At 46.2% G+C, this 18,446-nt stretch overlaps 8 protein-coding genes across 8 annotated transcripts; all 8 read right to left on the bottom strand.

Moving 5' to 3' along the window:
- Positions 1-2,497: 2,497 nt before the first annotated feature.
- Positions 2,498-3,387, bottom strand: LOC126378649 (histone H1B-like). Its single transcript, XM_050027026.1, has one exon. The coding sequence runs from the start codon at positions 3,311-3,313 to the stop codon at positions 2,609-2,611; it is 705 nt and encodes a 234-aa protein (XP_049882983.1). The 5' UTR covers positions 3,314-3,387; the 3' UTR covers positions 2,498-2,608.
- Positions 3,388-5,688: 2,301 nt separating this feature from the next.
- LOC126378666 (histone H3) lies at positions 5,689-6,148 on the bottom strand. Its single transcript, XM_050027045.1, has one exon. The coding sequence runs from the start codon at positions 6,097-6,099 to the stop codon at positions 5,689-5,691; it is 411 nt and encodes a 136-aa protein (XP_049883002.1). The 5' UTR covers positions 6,100-6,148.
- Positions 6,149-6,629: 481 nt separating this feature from the next.
- Positions 6,630-7,083, bottom strand: LOC126378690 (histone H2B). The gene has a single exon (XM_050027071.1). It carries the CDS (start codon positions 7,081-7,083, stop codon positions 6,709-6,711), a length of 375 nt encoding a protein of 124 aa, XP_049883028.1. The 3' UTR covers positions 6,630-6,708.
- Positions 7,084-7,487: 404 nt separating this feature from the next.
- On the bottom strand, positions 7,488-8,183 carry LOC126378683 (histone H2A). Its single transcript, XM_050027063.1, has one exon. The coding sequence runs from the start codon at positions 8,181-8,183 to the stop codon at positions 7,809-7,811; it is 375 nt and encodes a 124-aa protein (XP_049883020.1). The 3' UTR covers positions 7,488-7,808.
- A 768-nt stretch (positions 8,184-8,951) lies between these two features.
- LOC126378655 (histone H1B-like) lies at positions 8,952-9,841 on the bottom strand. Its single transcript, XM_050027034.1, has one exon. The coding sequence runs from the start codon at positions 9,765-9,767 to the stop codon at positions 9,063-9,065; it is 705 nt and encodes a 234-aa protein (XP_049882991.1). The 5' UTR covers positions 9,768-9,841; the 3' UTR covers positions 8,952-9,062.
- Positions 9,842-13,083: 3,242 nt separating this feature from the next.
- Positions 13,084-13,537, bottom strand: LOC126378691 (histone H2B). Its single transcript, XM_050027072.1, has one exon. The coding sequence runs from the start codon at positions 13,535-13,537 to the stop codon at positions 13,163-13,165; it is 375 nt and encodes a 124-aa protein (XP_049883029.1). The 3' UTR covers positions 13,084-13,162.
- A 404-nt stretch (positions 13,538-13,941) lies between these two features.
- LOC126378684 (histone H2A) lies at positions 13,942-14,637 on the bottom strand. Its single transcript, XM_050027064.1, has one exon. It carries the CDS (start codon positions 14,635-14,637, stop codon positions 14,263-14,265), a length of 375 nt encoding a protein of 124 aa, XP_049883021.1. The 3' UTR covers positions 13,942-14,262.
- Positions 14,638-15,400: 763 nt separating this feature from the next.
- On the bottom strand, positions 15,401-16,290 carry LOC126378656 (histone H1B-like). The gene has a single exon (XM_050027035.1). The coding sequence runs from the start codon at positions 16,214-16,216 to the stop codon at positions 15,512-15,514; it is 705 nt and encodes a 234-aa protein (XP_049882992.1). The 5' UTR covers positions 16,217-16,290; the 3' UTR covers positions 15,401-15,511.
- Between the last annotated feature and the right edge of the window lie 2,156 nt (positions 16,291-18,446).

The raw sequence follows: 18,446 nt of genomic DNA on the forward strand, positions 1-18,446 counted from the left end.
CCCGAGCGCATGATCCCATTGAACAGGCGTGTCACCGCCACTATGACTCGCGGGGGAAGTGTCCGCAGTGCCATGTTTGGGATCATGTCAGCGCCCGGGGCCTTCTTGGGCTTAGCTTTCTGGAGAGCTCTCTTCACCTGGCCGGGTGAGAAGAAGACGGGGTCCTCTTCCGGTCCAATCGGCGTTGCGAAGTACTCTTCCAGATGTTGTTGGACTGCAGCCACATGGGGTGTGTTCGCAGTCGGGTTCGGGGTGAATTGCTGTTCGAGGCACTCGGCGAAGATCTCCGCCCTATCTTGGGCCTTGTACCTCGGCTGGCCATTCTCGTCATGCAGCGGGCGTACTGCTTCCTTCTTCATGCCAAGATTTTTACATAGACGATGTACTGAGGGCAAGTCGTCATCTATCGAGGCGATATAATTGTCCCACGACAAGGCAGCATGGGTCACCAGCTCCGCCTTCACTCTGGCTGTGAGGCGGTTTAGCTCTGACTTCAGTGTAGGGCAGCCAGAGTGTTGCCACTGCCGTCGCACTCGGCGCTTGTCCTCGAGGAGTGCTTTTAACCGCGGCGGGAGGGAGAGCCTCCTCTCGCCTCTCGGGACGGTGTGTGAGGCTGTTGTTAGAGCGCTATCGATGTCGGCGGTCAGTAGCTTGGCGGCTCTTTCTACGTCGTCGGCCGATGAGACTGGGCCGGTGTGGGATTTCTCCTCCAGCTCCGTGATGAAAGTCTCCCAGTCGATGACGGTGCGGCTTCGGGGTGCTTGTACCCTGGTGGGGAGTTCGTTCAGGGTAAGCAGGACCGGACGGTGGTCGGAGGGGAGGTCTGGAAGGACCTCCTGATATGGCGGCGTGCGTAGACCTTTGCTGACCACTATATCCAGTACATCGCATGTGCCCCAGGTGTTATAATGCGTGGGCTGGGTGGGTCCGGTGACTTCGAAGTCTTCGTCTTGTGCTAGCCTCGCGAGTTTCCTCCCCGCCTCGTTCCGGGCACGCGAGTTCCAGGCCGGATGTTTTGCGTTGAGGTCCCCCGCGAGGATAGTGGGCATCGGTCCGTTTAGGAGGTCTTTGAAGAAGGTGGTGTCGAACAGGTCGTAGGGCGGCCTATAGACCGCGAAGATGCGGAGGTCACTGCCGTTCACTTGCACGTCGATCCCGAGAGCATAGTGATCTTGGTACTGCCCGGAATCGACGGGCTGGTGGACAATGGTCCTCCGCACCAACACGGCCAAGCCTCTGTATGGCTTGCCATCGGGGGCCACCTCGTCCCTTCTGTACGCGATGTACCCGGGCGCCTTGAGGACCGTCGAGCTGCGCAGGTGGGTCTCACTGACTAAGAGAATGTCGACGCTTTGCTCTTTTAGAAAGTTTCTCAGTAGGAGCATTTTCCCCGTCAATGAGTGGGCGTTCCAATGGACTATCCTCAGTGACTTATGCATTGCGAAGTCCTTGCGTGGCTGCGCTGAGAATAGTCGACGATGTCCCTGGTGTGGCCAGAAGCGCCTGCCTCAAAAGTGCGAGCAAAGCGTCGATCTCCGGGGCCGGCGTAGTGTTGGCTGAGGTGGGGGGGGGCGCCGTCGGTCCGTGAGGGCCGGTTTTCCCTGCTTTCTTCGTCTTTTTTTTCTTACCCTTCCCTCCGCGCGGCCGCGGCGGTAGGTTGGGAGCGGGCTGACGCGCTGAGGCCGGTCTGGCTGGGGCCATCAAAGAGCCAGTCGCGGTCTCTGTAACTGTTGCCTTTGCAACAGGCGCTTGCGGATTGTAGGTCTTTTTTGTTGGGGCGGTGGGTGCTGCGGTCCGGGTGCGAGCCACCGTGGACGCCCTCTAAAACGTCGGCCGTATAGCCGGACATTTATATAGAAAACGCGAGTGTCACAAATAGTGGGGTCTGCGCGCAGTTAGAGCGAGACAAAACGCGAATGAACGACGTGATGCGCGCGCAGCAAGCAAGCAAGGAAGGAAGGCAGTCGGGCAGTCGGGCGGGTGGGTGCGTTCGCGGGCGGGCGGGGTGTGTTTCACCCGTTTGAGAGAGAGAAATTGAAAATTTGAGCGATTAGTATGAATCACTAATGAAGTTAATTAACCGATGATATTACGTTGTGTATCTTAATAAATAATTAAGATAATATTATGTATGTATAATATATTATGGTAGAATGAGAGCAATCTTTTATATAGGTAGGTATATACCTAGCCTAGGTGTGTTATTATAGGTGTTGTAATATTTTTTTAATTCGCGCAGCATCCGCTAGTTGCAGTATCGAAAAATACGTAAATATTATGGATGATTATGATCTATTATTACCTATAATCTATTGATTCATTGTACGTGTTGTATTGTTTGGTGAAGTGAGGTTATTTTTAAAATTTACCTATATGGTGTGTTTTTTATCGGTAGAGAGGAGGTTAGGTAGGTGGTAAATTTTGTTGTATTTTTTTTTTTTTTTTTTTCATATCGATGTAGAATAGTATGAAACCGTATATAAGAGTATCGGAACAATTTGTTAGCCCTGAAAAGGGCTTTTTGTTGCGCGTTGCTTTAAAAGCGCGCGCGCGGCTGTTTGCTGCTGCTGCTGCTGGTGCGGCGGCGGCTGCGGCGATGGCGGCGCGTTTACTTCTTGGACGCTTTCTTCGCTGCGGCGGCCTTAGATTTAGGCGTAGCGGCGGCCTTCTTGGGTTTCGGCGCCTTCGGTTTCTTCGTGGGCGGCTTGGCGGTCTTCTTTGCTTTCGGTGCGGCGGCGCTCTTCGCCTTTGCGGGAGCGGCGGCCCTCTTGGCCGCGGCGGGCTTCTTCTTGGCGGCGGCCGCCTTCTTGTCCTTGGTGGCGGCGGCGGCGGCGGACGATTTAGCCTTGGCCGGCGAGGAAGCGGCCGGTTTCTTGGCCTTCTTGGGCGAGGCGGCCGCGGCGGCTGCCTTCTTCGGTTTAGCGGCGGGCTTGGCGCCCGCAGCCTTGCTGGACGCCGGCTTCTTGCCGGAGGAGGACTTTGATTCCAACTTGAACGAACCGGACGCACCTTTGCCCTTGGTCTGGATCAGGGCGCCGGATTCGACGGCGCTCTTCAGATATTTCCTGATGAACGGAGCCAATTTCTCAGCGTCGACCTTGTACTGGGCGGCGATGTATTTCTTGATCGCCTGCAGGCTGGACCCGCTTCGTTCTTTCAACTCTTTAATGGCGTTGTTTACCATTTCAGATGTCTTCGGGTGGGTCGGCTTCGCCTTCGGCTTCTTAGCACCGGCGCCGGCGGCGGACGCCTTCGGCTTCTTCGCGGGCGTCGTCGGTGCGGGAGCCTCGGATGCGACTGCTGTATCGGCCATTTTCGCAATATTAAAGTAAGTAAGTAACTAACTTTTAATAACACTGTGTGTACTGTACGAGTTGTATGTATGAAACTTCGTGCGTGCGCCCGGTACAGGTGGCGCCACAGACCCCACGAGCGGAGCAATACTGTAAGGAGAGCCGCTGTGTCGCGAGACGTTTTCTCGTATGATAACTTCCAACTTTTCACTTACACGTATCGATGAATATCGATAAAACTAATTATATATAAATATTTGTGACTAAATATACGTATATTGATATTATTTTTGAGTTCTACCAACTGTTTAAATTTTATTTAAACGTGTAAACGTATCGAATACGGCGATAAAAGCGTTTATATTCACCTTTGGTGTCGTCGCTCACCTAGTGTCCACTTCAAAAGTTATTTTTCTCTATAAAAATTAACGCGTCGGTGTCTAATGTTCGATAATTCAACGCCTAGGTTCCCGACCTTCTATACGATAACAATATATTGCATATTTCCAATGATTTTGACGATTTTTAACGTGTAAATGTTGGAGGTCGTAAAACACTCGTACCCTACTCTTCACAACTACGGACGGCTCTATTCGGGACGTATAGATTTTGTTATTGCAATAATTTATATATTTTTTAAATAAATTATGTAATACGTTATATAAGGATATATACTATTATTATTAAATGTGTGTTAATAAAACTCTAAACGCTAAAAATCCGTCGAACGTCCACGCGCACACAACTCACGGCGCTCTCTCTCTATCTAGAATCTCTCATACACGTCGTACATACACACAGACCGCATCTGTTGTACACAAGTGTATGTATTTCACTTGATTTATTTATTTATTTTAAATTAGATATAAATCTTAAAAAAAAAAAATTATGAATAAAATATGTATAATACGCTCGCACGTCTCGCTCACCTTACTAGTTAGATTCGTTAACATAAGGAAGGTAAGTACTAGATATTATTATGTATACTTATAGGGTACCTATCCAAATAACATGGAATTGACTGACTAATTATAAAATATTAAATGAGTGAGTGAGTGAGTGAGTAAGTTACTGTATGCAAGGGATTGTGTTTAGTTGAGACGCCTACACCGCCGCGTCTCGGCGCCCTACGGGCCTCGATGATCACAAGCAACTTTACCCACTCGGCTGCTGGGTATATTCGTAACTTGTACATATTGAGGTGTTATTTATTATATAGTATCGACGTAATATCGTGAAACATTTTGTAAAACAACAATGAACTATTTGCGGCCCTGAAAAGGGCCTTTTTGATTTGTGTGTTGTTGTTCTTTCGACCGACACACACACGAGGTGGGCGATGACGCCGGCGCGGCGATGGTAGACTTAACCACCGAAACCGTAGAGGGTGCGGCCCTGACGTTTCAGAGCGTAGACGACGTCCATAGCAGTGACGGTCTTCCTCTTGGCGTGCTCGGTGTAAGTGACCGCGTCGCGGATCACGTTCTCGAGGAACACCTTGAGGACACCACGAGTCTCCTCGTATATCAAACCGGAGATACGCTTGACGCCTCCTCTGCGGGCGAGACGACGGATGGCCGGCTTGGTGATACCTTGGATGTTATCACGGAGTACCTTCCTGTGACGCTTAGCTCCTCCCTTTCCCAGACCTTTGCCTCCCTTACCGCGACCGGTCATAATTATATATGTTTTTTATAAAAAACACGAAACTAAATGTACACAAACACGCACGACGCGCGACGCAGTGACGACGCTCAACGGGCGAATGGTGGCTAAACAATGTTCGAACGCCGTTATATATATACAGAATCGTCGCGTTCGCGGGGTGGTAGTGTAGCGAGCGAGGGGGGAGAGATAATACCAAACAAATGACTGACGACGACACTCCCGAGACATCTCATATTAGGTACCTACTTATATATTATAACGAAAATATTAAAAAAGCGGCGGTAGAATTCGATTCTTTCTTTTTCCTTCTATTATCATTGTTTTTGAATATTAAAATTAAATTCCGTTATGTACATACGCTACTCTCTTCTTTCCTATAATAATAATAATATATACAACCCGGAAAATTAAGTAATACCTAACGTTTCAACTTTTTTAACAAAGTCTTATGTAAATAAAAATAAGGTTATTCATTAATTTATGTTGCAATAATTTATATGTACGTTTGTGTATTCTCTAATATTATAATACCTATATATATATAAACTATATATATTATAATTTGTTTGTATGCGATGTTAAAATACGTTGAAACTATATTATCATAACAGAAACTCTTGTGGCCCTGAAAAGGGCCTTTTGAAGCGTAAAGACAAACAAGACACGCGCACGGTGGGAAGTGCGCGCGTCGTCGGTCTTTGGCGCTGTGTGTGCGTGCGCGTGTATTTTAGGCGCGTTCCCCGCGGATTCTGCGAGCGAGCTGAATGTCCTTTGGCATGATGGTGACGCGCTTCGCGTGGATAGCGCAAAGGTTGGTGTCTTCGAAGAGACCGACGAGGTATGCCTCGCTCGCCTCCTGGAGGGCCATCACAGCGGAACTCTGGAAACGGAGATCAGTCTTGAAATCTTGAGCGATCTCACGCACCAAACGCTGGAACGGCAGCTTGCGGATCAGCAATTCGGTACTCTTTTGGTAACGACGGATCTCACGGAGGGCGACGGTGCCGGGCCTGTAGCGATGGGGCTTCTTGACACCACCGGTTGCTGGTGCGCTCTTACGAGCCGCCTTGGTGGCGAGTTGTTTACGCGGCGCCTTACCACCGGTCGATTTACGAGCTGTCTGCTTGGTACGGGCCATCTTTTAGTCGCGCGCGCGAACGAGAACCTGCAACGTCAACGTACGAGAGTTTACTGAATAGTTCACTATTCCCCTACCTTCTTTTATATATAGTATAATGGACCGTTCGCGGGCGGGTGGAGAGGGGGGGCGCGGGGAGAGGACTCCGAAACGACAACAGCGCCACCTGAAGTTTATATTATAAATTATTATTCGTGATAGTGGTGCATTTTGTTTTTTCTTTTATATACTCATAGGTACATTTCTTTATGATCATCATAATTATGCGTGTGTAAATAAATATTTCCACTTATGTACATAAGTTGATTTGACTTACTAAACAACAAACAAAATTCCTACATCACCATTATTCTAATGTCGTAGTTAATTTTAACTTAATTTTTCAATTTACTTTCTACCGTGTCTTACGTTATTTGAAATTACTTACATAACATAACAACATTATTAATTATATTATATCGATTGTGGATCATCATTGAAACATAATATTTTATATATTGAACGAGTTTGTGGCCCTGAAAAGGGCCTTTTGTACGTTTGGCGCGAACACACACGCACGGCAGATTGTTTTAGTCGTCTGCCTGTGTATGTAGTCGGTCGGTGGACGCTTCACTTGGAGCTGGTGTACTTGGTTACGGCCTTGGTGCCCTCGGATACTGCGTGCTTGGCGAGCTCACCGGGCAGAAGGAGCCTCACGGAGGTCTGCACCTCCCTCGATGTGATAGTTGAACGCTTGTTGTAGTGAGCGAGACGCGATGCTTCGGCGGCGATACGCTCGAAGATGTCGTTCACGAACGAGTTCATGATGGACATGGCCTTGCTAGAGATACCGGTGTCGGGGTGTACTTGTTTCAACACCTTGTAGATGTAAATGGCGTAGCTCTCCTTCCTCTTGTGCTTCTTCTTTTTCTTGTCAGACTTGGAGATGTTCTTCTGGGCTTTGCCAGATTTCTTAGCTGCCTTTCCGCTTGTCTTGGGTGGCATTTCGACTAATGAACGAGTAAACTGAGAGCGTGTGCGTTATACGATAGACTCGGGACGAGACGTGTGCGCGCCGGTCGAAAAAATCGAACCTACATCAAGTTTTCGGTACGCTACTAGCGGGCTTTGCGCGCATTAAACGGACCAATCGCGTCCCTCGGTGGTAATAAAGCGGGACGGGTAGATTCGCTATCGCCGCTATACACCGCGACCGACTCTGACACCACCCCCCCACACATACGTAATACGTAATATTTTTATTTATTTTTTGAAACGTTTACTTATACGTAGATTTTGTATTATATTATATTTTTCACTTTAGATTATCTTTAATGACAATAATTTGATTTGATTCAATTATATAGTTCAAAAACAGTCAAATTGTTAAAATGACGACGAGTCTGTGTGTCTGCTCACCCCTTTTCGGGGTTCGTTGGTACATACGTGTACGTGATGACATGTTATTTATTCACCATAATTATTAGGTATTGCACTAATATCGTAATTGCTTGCTAATATGTATGTATGTAAGTTATGTAATTATTAATATTATGTCAAAAGTACACATATATCGACGATTGTTTTAACCGTTAGAAACTTTTTTATGATTATTGAACAATTTTGTGGCCCTGAAAAGGGCCTTTTTAACGTTGGGGTCCCGTCCCCTCGTCGTCGTCGTAGTAGATAGAGAGAGGGAGAGGGCCGCTTCGAGGTTGGTTCGGACGCGCTTAAGCCTTCTTCTCGGTCTTCTTGGGAAGGAGCACCGCTTGGATGTTGGGCAGCACACCACCCTGGGCGATGGTAACGCCAGACAGGAGCTTGTTCAACTCCTCGTCATTCCTGATCGCCAGCTGCAAGTGTCTCGGTATGATTCTGGTCTTCTTGTTGTCGCGTGCGGCGTTACCGGCCAACTCGAGAACTTCGGCGGCCAGGTATTCCATCACGGCGGCGAGATACACCGGAGCACCGGCACCGACGCGCTCGGCGTAATTTCCCTTGCGGAGCAGCCTGTGAATACGACCCACGGGGAACTGTAGACCGGCACGGTTGGAACGGGACTTGACCTTGCCCTTTACTTTACCACCTTTGCCGCGACCGGACATGATTGAGATAGATTTAACTTGAAACACACACAAAAAACACTATTGCGACACCGCGCAATAGTCGACCGCAACGTACGAAGTCAGTGGGTATAATAAAAACGTCGGCCGTATAGCCGGACATTTATATAGAAAACGCGAGTGTCACAAATAGTGGGGTCTGCGCGCAGTTAGAGCGAGACAAAACGCGAATGAACGACGTGATGCGCGCGCAGCAAGCAAGCAAGGAAGGAAGGCAGTCGGGCAGTCGGGCGGGTGGGTGCGTTCGCGGGCGGGCGGGGTGTGTTTCACCCGTTTGAGAGAGAGAAATTGAAAATTTGAGCGATTAGTATGAATCACTAATGAAGTTAATTAACCGATGATATTACGTTGTGTATCTTAATAAATAATTAAGATAATATTATGTATGTATAATATATTATGGTAGAATGAGAGCAATCTTTTATATAGGTAGGTATATACCTAGCCTAGGTGTGTTATTATAGGTGTTGTAATATTTTTTTAATTCGCGCAGCATCCGCTAGTTGCAGTATCGAAAAATACGTAAATATTATGGATGATTATGATCTATTATTACCTATAATCTATTGATTCATTGTACGTGTTGTATTGTTTGGTGAAGTGAGGTTATTTTTAAAATTTACCTATATGGTGTGTTTTTTATCGGTAGAGAGGAGGTTAGGTAGGTGGTAAATTTTGTTGTATTTTTTTTTTTTTTTTTTCATATCGATGTAGAATAGTATGAAACCGTATATAAGAGTATCGGAACAATTTGTTAGCCCTGAAAAGGGCTTTTTGTTGCGCGTTGCTTTAAAAGCGCGCGCGCGGCTGTTTGCTGCTGCTGCTGCTGGTGCGGCGGCGGCTGCGGCGATGGCGGCGCGTTTACTTCTTGGACGCTTTCTTCGCTGCGGCGGCCTTAGATTTAGGCGTAGCGGCGGCCTTCTTGGGTTTCGGCGCCTTCGGTTTCTTCGTGGGCGGCTTGGCGGTCTTCTTTGCTTTCGGTGCGGCGGCGCTCTTCGCCTTTGCGGGAGCGGCGGCCCTCTTGGCCGCGGCGGGCTTCTTCTTGGCGGCGGCCGCCTTCTTGTCCTTGGTGGCGGCGGCGGCGGCGGACGATTTAGCCTTGGCCGGCGAGGAAGCGGCCGGTTTCTTGGCCTTCTTGGGCGAGGCGGCCGCGGCGGCTGCCTTCTTCGGTTTAGCGGCGGGCTTGGCGCCCGCAGCCTTGCTGGACGCCGGCTTCTTGCCGGAGGAGGACTTTGATTCCAACTTGAACGAACCGGACGCACCTTTGCCCTTGGTCTGGATCAGGGCGCCGGATTCGACGGCGCTCTTCAGATATTTCCTGATGAACGGAGCCAATTTCTCAGCGTCGACCTTGTACTGGGCGGCGATGTATTTCTTGATCGCCTGCAGGCTGGACCCGCTTCGTTCTTTCAACTCTTTAATGGCGTTGTTTACCATTTCAGATGTCTTCGGGTGGGTCGGCTTCGCCTTCGGCTTCTTAGCACCGGCGCCGGCGGCGGACGCCTTCGGCTTCTTCGCGGGCGTCGTCGGTGCGGGAGCCTCGGATGCGACTGCTGTATCGGCCATTTTCGCAATATTAAAGTAAGTAAGTAACTAACTTTTAATAACACTGTGTGTACTGTACGAGTTGTATGTATGAAACTTCGTGCGTGCGCCCGGTACAGGTGGCGCCACAGACCCCACGAGCGGAGCAATACTGTAAGGAGAGCCGCTGTGTCGCGAGACGTTTTCTCGTATGATAACTTCCAACTTTTCACTTACACGTATCGATGAATATCGATAAAACTAATTATATATAAATATTTGTGACTAAATATACGTATATTGATATTATTTTTGAGTTCTACCAACTGTTTAAATTTTATTTAAACGTGTAAACGTATCGAATACGGCGATAAAAGCGTTTATATTCACCTTTGGTGTCGTCGCTCACCTAGTGTCCACTTCAAAAGTTATTTTTCTCTATAAAAATTAACGCGTCGGTGTCTAATGTTCGATAATTCAACGCCTAGGTTCCCGACCTTCTATACGATAACAATATATTGCATATTTCCAATGATTTTGACGATTTTTAACGTGTAAATGTTGGAGGTCGTAAAACACTCGTACCCTACTCTTCACAACTACGGACGGCTCTATTCGGGACGTATAGATTTTGTTATTGCAATAATTTATATATTTTTTAAATAAATTATGTAATACGTTATATAAGGATATATACTATTATTATTAAATGTGTGTTAATAAAACTCTAAACGCTAAAAATCCGTCGAACGTCCACGCGCACACAACTCACGGCGCTCTCTCTCTATCTAGAATCTCTCATACACGTCGTACATACACACAGACCGCATCTGTTGTACACAAGTGTATGTATTTCACTTGATTTATTTATTTATTTTAAATTAGATATAAATCTTAAAAAAAAAAAATTATGAATAAAATATGTATAATACGCTCGCACGTCTCGCTCACCTTACTAGTTAGATTCGTTAACATAAGGAAGGTAAGTACTAGATATTATTATGTATACTTATAGGGTACCTATCCAAATAACATGGAATTGACTGACTAATTATAAAATATTAAATGAGTGAGTGAGTGAGTGAGTAAGTTACTGTATGCAAGGGATTGTGTTTAGTTGAGACGCCTACACCGCCGCGTCTCGGCGCCCTACGGGCCTCGATGATCACAAGCAACTTTACCCACTCGGCTGCTGGGTATATTCGTAACTTGTACATATTGAGGTGTTATTTATTATATAGTATCGACGTAATATCGTGAAACATTTTGTAAAACAACAATGAACTATTTGCGGCCCTGAAAAGGGCCTTTTTGATTTGTGTGTTGTTGTTCTTTCGACCGACACACACACGAGGTGGGCGATGACGCCGGCGCGGCGATGGTAGACTTAACCACCGAAACCGTAGAGGGTGCGGCCCTGACGTTTCAGAGCGTAGACGACGTCCATAGCAGTGACGGTCTTCCTCTTGGCGTGCTCGGTGTAAGTGACCGCGTCGCGGATCACGTTCTCGAGGAACACCTTGAGGACACCACGAGTCTCCTCGTATATCAAACCGGAGATACGCTTGACGCCTCCTCTGCGGGCGAGACGACGGATGGCCGGCTTGGTGATACCTTGGATGTTATCACGGAGTACCTTCCTGTGACGCTTAGCTCCTCCCTTTCCCAGACCTTTGCCTCCCTTACCGCGACCGGTCATAATTATATATGTTTTTTATAAAAAACACGAAACTAAATGTACACAAACACGCACGACGCGCGACGCAGTGACGACGCTCAACGGGCGAATGGTGGCTAAACAATGTTCGAACGCCGTTATATATATACAGAATCGTCGCGTTCGCGGGGTGGTAGTGTAGCGAGCGAGGGGGGAGAGATAATACCAAACAAATGACTGACGACGACACTCCCGAGACATCTCATATTAGGTACCTACTTATATATTATAACGAAAATATTAAAAAAGCGGCGGTAGAATTCGATTCTTTCTTTTTCCTTCTATTATCATTGTTTTTGAATATTAAAATTAAATTCCGTTATGTACATACGCTACTCTCTTCTTTCCTATAATAATAATAATATATACAACCCGGAAAATTAAGTAATACCTAACGTTTCAACTTTTTTAACAAAGTCTTATGTAAATAAAAATAAGGTTATTCATTAATTTATGTTGCAATAATTTATATGTACGTTTGTGTATTCTCTAATATTATAATACCTATATATATATAAACTATATATATTATAATTTGTTTGTATGCGATGTTAAAATACGTTGAAACTATATTATCATAACAGAAACTCTTGTGGCCCTGAAAAGGGCCTTTTGAAGCGTAAAGACAAACAAGACACGCGCACGGTGGGAAGTGCGCGCGTCGTCGGTCTTTGGCGCTGTGTGTGCGTGCGCGTGTATTTTAGGCGCGTTCCCCGCGGATTCTGCGAGCGAGCTGAATGTCCTTTGGCATGATGGTGACGCGCTTCGCGTGGATAGCGCAAAGGTTGGTGTCTTCGAAGAGACCGACGAGGTATGCCTCGCTCGCCTCCTGGAGGGCCATCACAGCGGAACTCTGGAAACGGAGATCAGTCTTGAAATCTTGAGCGATCTCACGCACCAAACGCTGGAACGGCAGCTTGCGGATCAGCAATTCGGTACTCTTTTGGTAACGACGGATCTCACGGAGGGCGACGGTGCCGGGCCTGTAGCGATGGGGCTTCTTGACACCACCGGTTGCTGGTGCGCTCTTACGAGCCGCCTTGGTGGCGAGTTGTTTACGCGGCGCCTTACCACCGGTCGATTTACGAGCTGTCTGCTTGGTACGGGCCATCTTTTAGTCGCGCGCGCGAACGAGAACCTGCAACGTCAACGTACGAGAGTTTACTGAATAGTTCACTATTCCCCTACCTTCTTTTATATATAGTATAATGGACCGTTCGCGGGCGGGTGGAGAGGGGGGGCGCGGGGAGAGGACTCCGAAACGACAACAGCGCCACCTGAAGTTTATATTATAAATTATTATTCGTGATAGTGGTGCATTTTGTTTTTTCTTTTATATACTCATAGGTACATTTCTTTATGATCATCATAATTATGCGTGTGTAAATAAATATTTCCACTTATGTACATAAGTTGATTTGACTTACTAAACAACAAACAAAATTCCTACATCACCATTATTCTAATGTCGTAGTTAATTTTAACTTAATTTTTCAATTTACTTTCTACCGTGTCTTACGTTATTTGAAATTACTTACATAACATAACAACATTATTAATTATATTATATCGATTGTGGATCATCATTGAAACATAATATTTTATATATTGAACGAGTTTGTGGCCCTGAAAAGGGCCTTTTGTACGTTTGGCGCGAACACACACGCACGGCAGATTGTTTTAGTCGTCTGCCTGTGTATGTAGTCGGTCGGTGGACGCTTCACTTGGAGCTGGTGTACTTGGTTACGGCCTTGGTGCCCTCGGATACTGCGTGCTTGGCGAGCTCACCGGGCAGAAGGAGCCTCACGGAGGTCTGCACCTCCCTCGATGTGATAGTTGAACGCTTGTTGTAGTGAGCGAGACGCGATGCTTCGGCGGCGATACGCTCGAAGATGTCGTTCACGAACGAGTTCATGATGGACATGGCCTTGCTAGAGATACCGGTGTCGGGGTGTACTTGTTTCAACACCTTGTAGATGTAAATGGCGTAGCTCTCCTTCCTCTTGTGCTTCTTCTTTTTCTTGTCAGACTTGGAGATGTTCTTCTGGGCTTTGCCAGATTTCTTAGCTGCCTTTCCGCTTGTCTTGGGTGGCATTTCGACTAATGAACGAGTAAACTGAGAGCGTGTGCGTTATACGATAGACTCGGGACGAGACGTGTGCGCGCCGGTCGAAAAAATCGAACCTACATCAAGTTTTCGGTACGCTACTAGCGGGCTTTGCGCGCATTAAACGGACCAATCGCGTCCCTCGGTGGTAATAAAGCGGGACGGGTAGATTCGCTATCGCCGCTATACACCGCGACCGACTCTGACACCACCCCCCCACACATACGTAATACGTAATATTTTTATTTATTTTTTGAAACGTTTACTTATACGTAGATTTTGTATTATATTATATTTTTCACTTTAGATTATCTTTAATGACAATAATTTGATTTGATTCAATTATATAGTTCAAAAACAGTCAAATTGTTAAAATGACGACGAGTCTGTGTGTCTGCTCACCCCTTTTCGGGGTTCGTTGGTACATACGTGTACGTGATGACATGTTATTTATTCACCATAATTATTAGGTATTGCACTAATATCGTAATTGCTTGCTAATATGTATGTATGTAAGTTATGTAATTATTAATATTATGTCAAAAGTACACATATATCGACGATTGTTTTAACCGTTAGAAACTTTTTTATGATTATTGAACAATTTTGTGGCCCTGAAAAGGGCCTTTTTAACGTTGGGGTCCCGTCCCCTCGTCGTCGTCGTAGTAGATAGAGAGAGGGAGAGGGCCGCTTCGAGGTTGGTTCGGACGCGCTTAAGCCTTCTTCTCGGTCTTCTTGGGAAGGAGCACCGCTTGGATGTTGGGCAGCACACCACCCTGGGCGATGGTAACGCCAGACAGGAGCTTGTTCAACTCCTCGTCATTCCTGATCGCCAGCTGCAAGTGTCTCGGTATGATTCTGGTCTTCTTGTTGTCGCGTGCGGCGTTACCGGCCAACTCGAGAACTTCGGCGGCCAGGTATTCCATCACGGCGGCGAGATACACCGGAGCACCGGCACCGACGCGCTCGGCGTAATTTCCCTTGCGGAGCAGCCTGTGAATACGACCCACGGGGAACTGTAGACCGGCACGGTTGGAACGGGACTTGACCTTGCCCTTTACTTTACCACCTTTGCCGCGACCGGACATGATTGAGATAGATTTAACTTGAAACACACACAAAAAACACTATTGCGACACCGCGCAATAGTCGACCGCAACGTACGAAGTCAGTGGGTATAATAAAAACGTCGGCCGTATAGCCGGACATTTATATAGAAAACGCGAGTGTCACAAATAGTGGGGTCTGCGCGCAGTTAGAGCGAGACAAAACGCGAATGAACGACGTGATGCGCGCGCAGCAAGGAAGGCAGTCGGGCAGTCGGGCGGGTGGGTGCGTTCGCGGGCGGGCGGGGTGTGTTTCACCCGTTTGAGAGAGAGAAATTGAAAATTTGAGCGATTAGTATGAATCACTAATGAAGTTAATTAACCGATGATATTACGTTGTGTATCTTAATAAATAATTAAGATAATATTATGTATGTATAATATATTATGGTAGAATGAGAGCAATCTTTTATGTACGTACGGTATGTGTATATACCTAGCCTAGGTGTGTTATTATAGGTGTTGTAATATTTTTTTAATTCGCGCAGCATCCGCTAGTTGCAGTATCGAAAAATACGTAAATATTATGGATGATTATGATCTATTATTACCTATAATCTATTGATTCATTGTACGTGTTGTATTGTTTGGTGAAGTGAGGTTATTTTTAAAATTTACCTATATGGTGTGTTTTTTATCGGTAGAGAGGAGGTTAGGTAGGTGGTAAATTTTGTTGTATTTTTTTTTTTTTTTTTTCATATCGATGTAGAATAGTATGAAACCGTATATAAGAGTATCGGAACAATTTGTTAGCCCTGAAAAGGGCTTTTTGTTGCGCGTTGCTTTAAAAGCGCGCGCGCGGCTGTTTGCTGCTGCTGCTGCTGGTGCGGCGGCGGCTGCGGCGATGGCGGCGCGTTTACTTCTTGGACGCTTTCTTCGCTGCGGCGGCCTTAGATTTAGGCGTAGCGGCGGCCTTCTTGGGTTTCGGCGCCTTCGGTTTCTTCGTGGGCGGCTTGGCGGTCTTCTTTGCTTTCGGTGCGGCGGCGCTCTTCGCCTTTGCGGGAGCGGCGGCCCTCTTGGCCGCGGCGGGCTTCTTCTTGGCGGCGGCCGCCTTCTTGTCCTTGGTGGCGGCGGCGGCGGCGGACGATTTAGCCTTGGCCGGCGAGGAAGCGGCCGGTTTCTTGGCCTTCTTGGGCGAGGCGGCCGCGGCGGCTGCCTTCTTCGGTTTAGCGGCGGGCTTGGCGCCCGCAGCCTTGCTGGACGCCGGCTTCTTGCCGGAGGAGGACTTTGATTCCAACTTGAACGAACCGGACGCACCTTTGCCCTTGGTCTGGATCAGGGCGCCGGATTCGACGGCGCTCTTCAGATATTTCCTGATGAACGGAGCCAATTTCTCAGCGTCGACCTTGTACTGGGCGGCGATGTATTTCTTGATCGCCTGCAGGCTGGACCCGCTTCGTTCTTTCAACTCTTTAATGGCGTTGTTTACCATTTCAGATGTCTTCGGGTGGGTCGGCTTCGCCTTCGGCTTCTTAGCACCGGCGCCGGCGGCGGACGCCTTCGGCTTCTTCGCGGGCGTCGTCGGTGCGGGAGCCTCGGATGCGACTGCTGTATCGGCCATTTTCGCAATATTAAAGTAAGTAAGTAACTAACTTTTAATAACACTGTGTGTACTGTACGAGTTGTATGTATGAAACTTCGTGCGTGCGCCCGGTACAGGTGGCGCCACAGACCCCACGAGCGGAGCAATACTGTAAGGAGAGCCGCTGTGTCGCGAGACGTTTTCTCGTATGATAACTTCCAACTTTTCACTTACACGTATCGATGAATATCGATAAAACTAATTATATATAAATATTTGTGACTAAATATACGTATATTGATATTATTTTTGAGTTCTACCAACTGTTTAAATTTTATTTAAACGTGTAAACGTATCGAATACGGCGATAAAAGCGTTTATATTCACCTTTGGTGTCGTCGCTCACCTAGTGTCCACTTCAAAAGTTATTTTTCTCTATAAAAATTAACGCGTCGGTGTCTAATGTTCGATAATTCAACGCCTAGGTTCCCGACCTTCTATACGATAACAATATATTGCATATTTCCAATGATTTTGACGATTTTTAACGTGTAAATGTTGGAGGTCGTAAAACACTCGTACCCTACTCTTCACAACTACGGACGGCTCTATTCGGGACGTATAGATTTTGTTATTGCAATAATTTATATATTTTTTAAATAAATTATGTAATACGTTATATAAGGATATATACTATTATTATTAAATGTGTGTTAATAAAACTCTAAACGCTAAAAATCCGTCGAACGTCCACGCGCACACAACTCACGGCGCTCTCTCTCTATCTAGAATCTCTCATACACGTCGTACATACACACAGACCGCATCTGTTGTACACAAGTGTATGTATTTCACTTGATTTATTTATTTATTTTAAATTAGATATAAATCTTAAAAAAAAAAAATTATGAATAAAATATGTATAATACGCTCGCACGTCTCGCTCACCTTACTAGTTAGATTCGTTAACATAAGGAAGGTAAGTACTAGATATTATTATGTATACTTATAGGGTACCTATCCAAATAACATGGAATTGACTGACTAATTATAAAATATTAAATGAGTGAGTGAGTGAGTGAGTAAGTTACTGTATGCAAGGGATTGTGTTTAGTTGAGACGCCTACACCGCCGCGTCTCGGCGCCCTACGGGCCTCGATGATCACAAGCAACTTTACCCACTCGGCTGCTGGGTATATTCGTAACTTGTACATATTGAGGTGTTATTTATTATATAGTATCGACGTAATATCGTGAAACATTTTGTAAAACAACAATGAACTATTTGCGGCCCTGAAAAGGGCCTTTTTGATTTGTGTGTTGTTGTTCTTTCGACCGACACACACACGAGGTGGGCGATGACGCCGGCGCGGCGATGGTAGACTTAACCACCGAAACCGTAGAGGGTGCGGCCCTGACGTTTCAGAGCGTAGACGACGTCCATAGCAGTGACGGTCTTCCTCTTGGCGTGCTCGGTGTAAGTGACCGCGTCGCGGATCACGTTCTCGAGGAACACCTTGAGGACACCACGAGTCTCCTCGTATATCAAACCGGAGATACGCTTGACGCCTCCTCTGCGGGCGAGACGACGGATGGCCGGCTTGGTGATACCTTGGATGTTATCACGGAGTACCTTCCTGTGACGCTTAGCTCCTCCCTTTCCCAGACCTTTGCCTCCCTTACCGCGACCGGTCATAATTATATATGTTTTTTATAAAAAACACGAAACTAAATGTACACAAACACGCACGACGCGCGACGCAGTGACGACGCTCAACGGGCGAATGGTGGCTAAACAATGTTCGAACGCCGTTATATATATACAGAATCGTCGCGTTCGCGGGGTGGTAGTGTAGCGAGCGAGGGGGGAGAGATAATACCAAACAAATGACTGACGACGACACTCCCGAGACATCTCATATTAGGTACCTACTTATATATTATAACGAAAATATTAAAAAAGCGGCGGTAGAATTCGATTCTTTCTTTTTCCTTCTATTATCATTGTTTTTGAATATTAAAATTAAATTCCGTTATGTACATACGCTACTCTCTTCTTTCCTATAATAATAATAATATATACAACCCGGAAAATTAAGTAATACCTAACGTTTCAACTTTTTTAACAAAGTCTTATGTAAATAAAAATAAGGTTATTCATTAATTTATGTTGCAATAATTTATATGTACGTTTGTGTATTCTCTAATATTATAATACCTATATATATATAAACTATATATATTATAATTTGTTTGTATGCGATGTTAA

The sequence above is a fragment of the Pectinophora gossypiella genome, chromosome 27 (genome assembly GCF_024362695.1).
Source record: "Pectinophora gossypiella chromosome 27, ilPecGoss1.1, whole genome shotgun sequence".
NCBI classification, from domain to species: domain Eukaryota; kingdom Metazoa; phylum Arthropoda; class Insecta; order Lepidoptera; family Gelechiidae; genus Pectinophora; species Pectinophora gossypiella.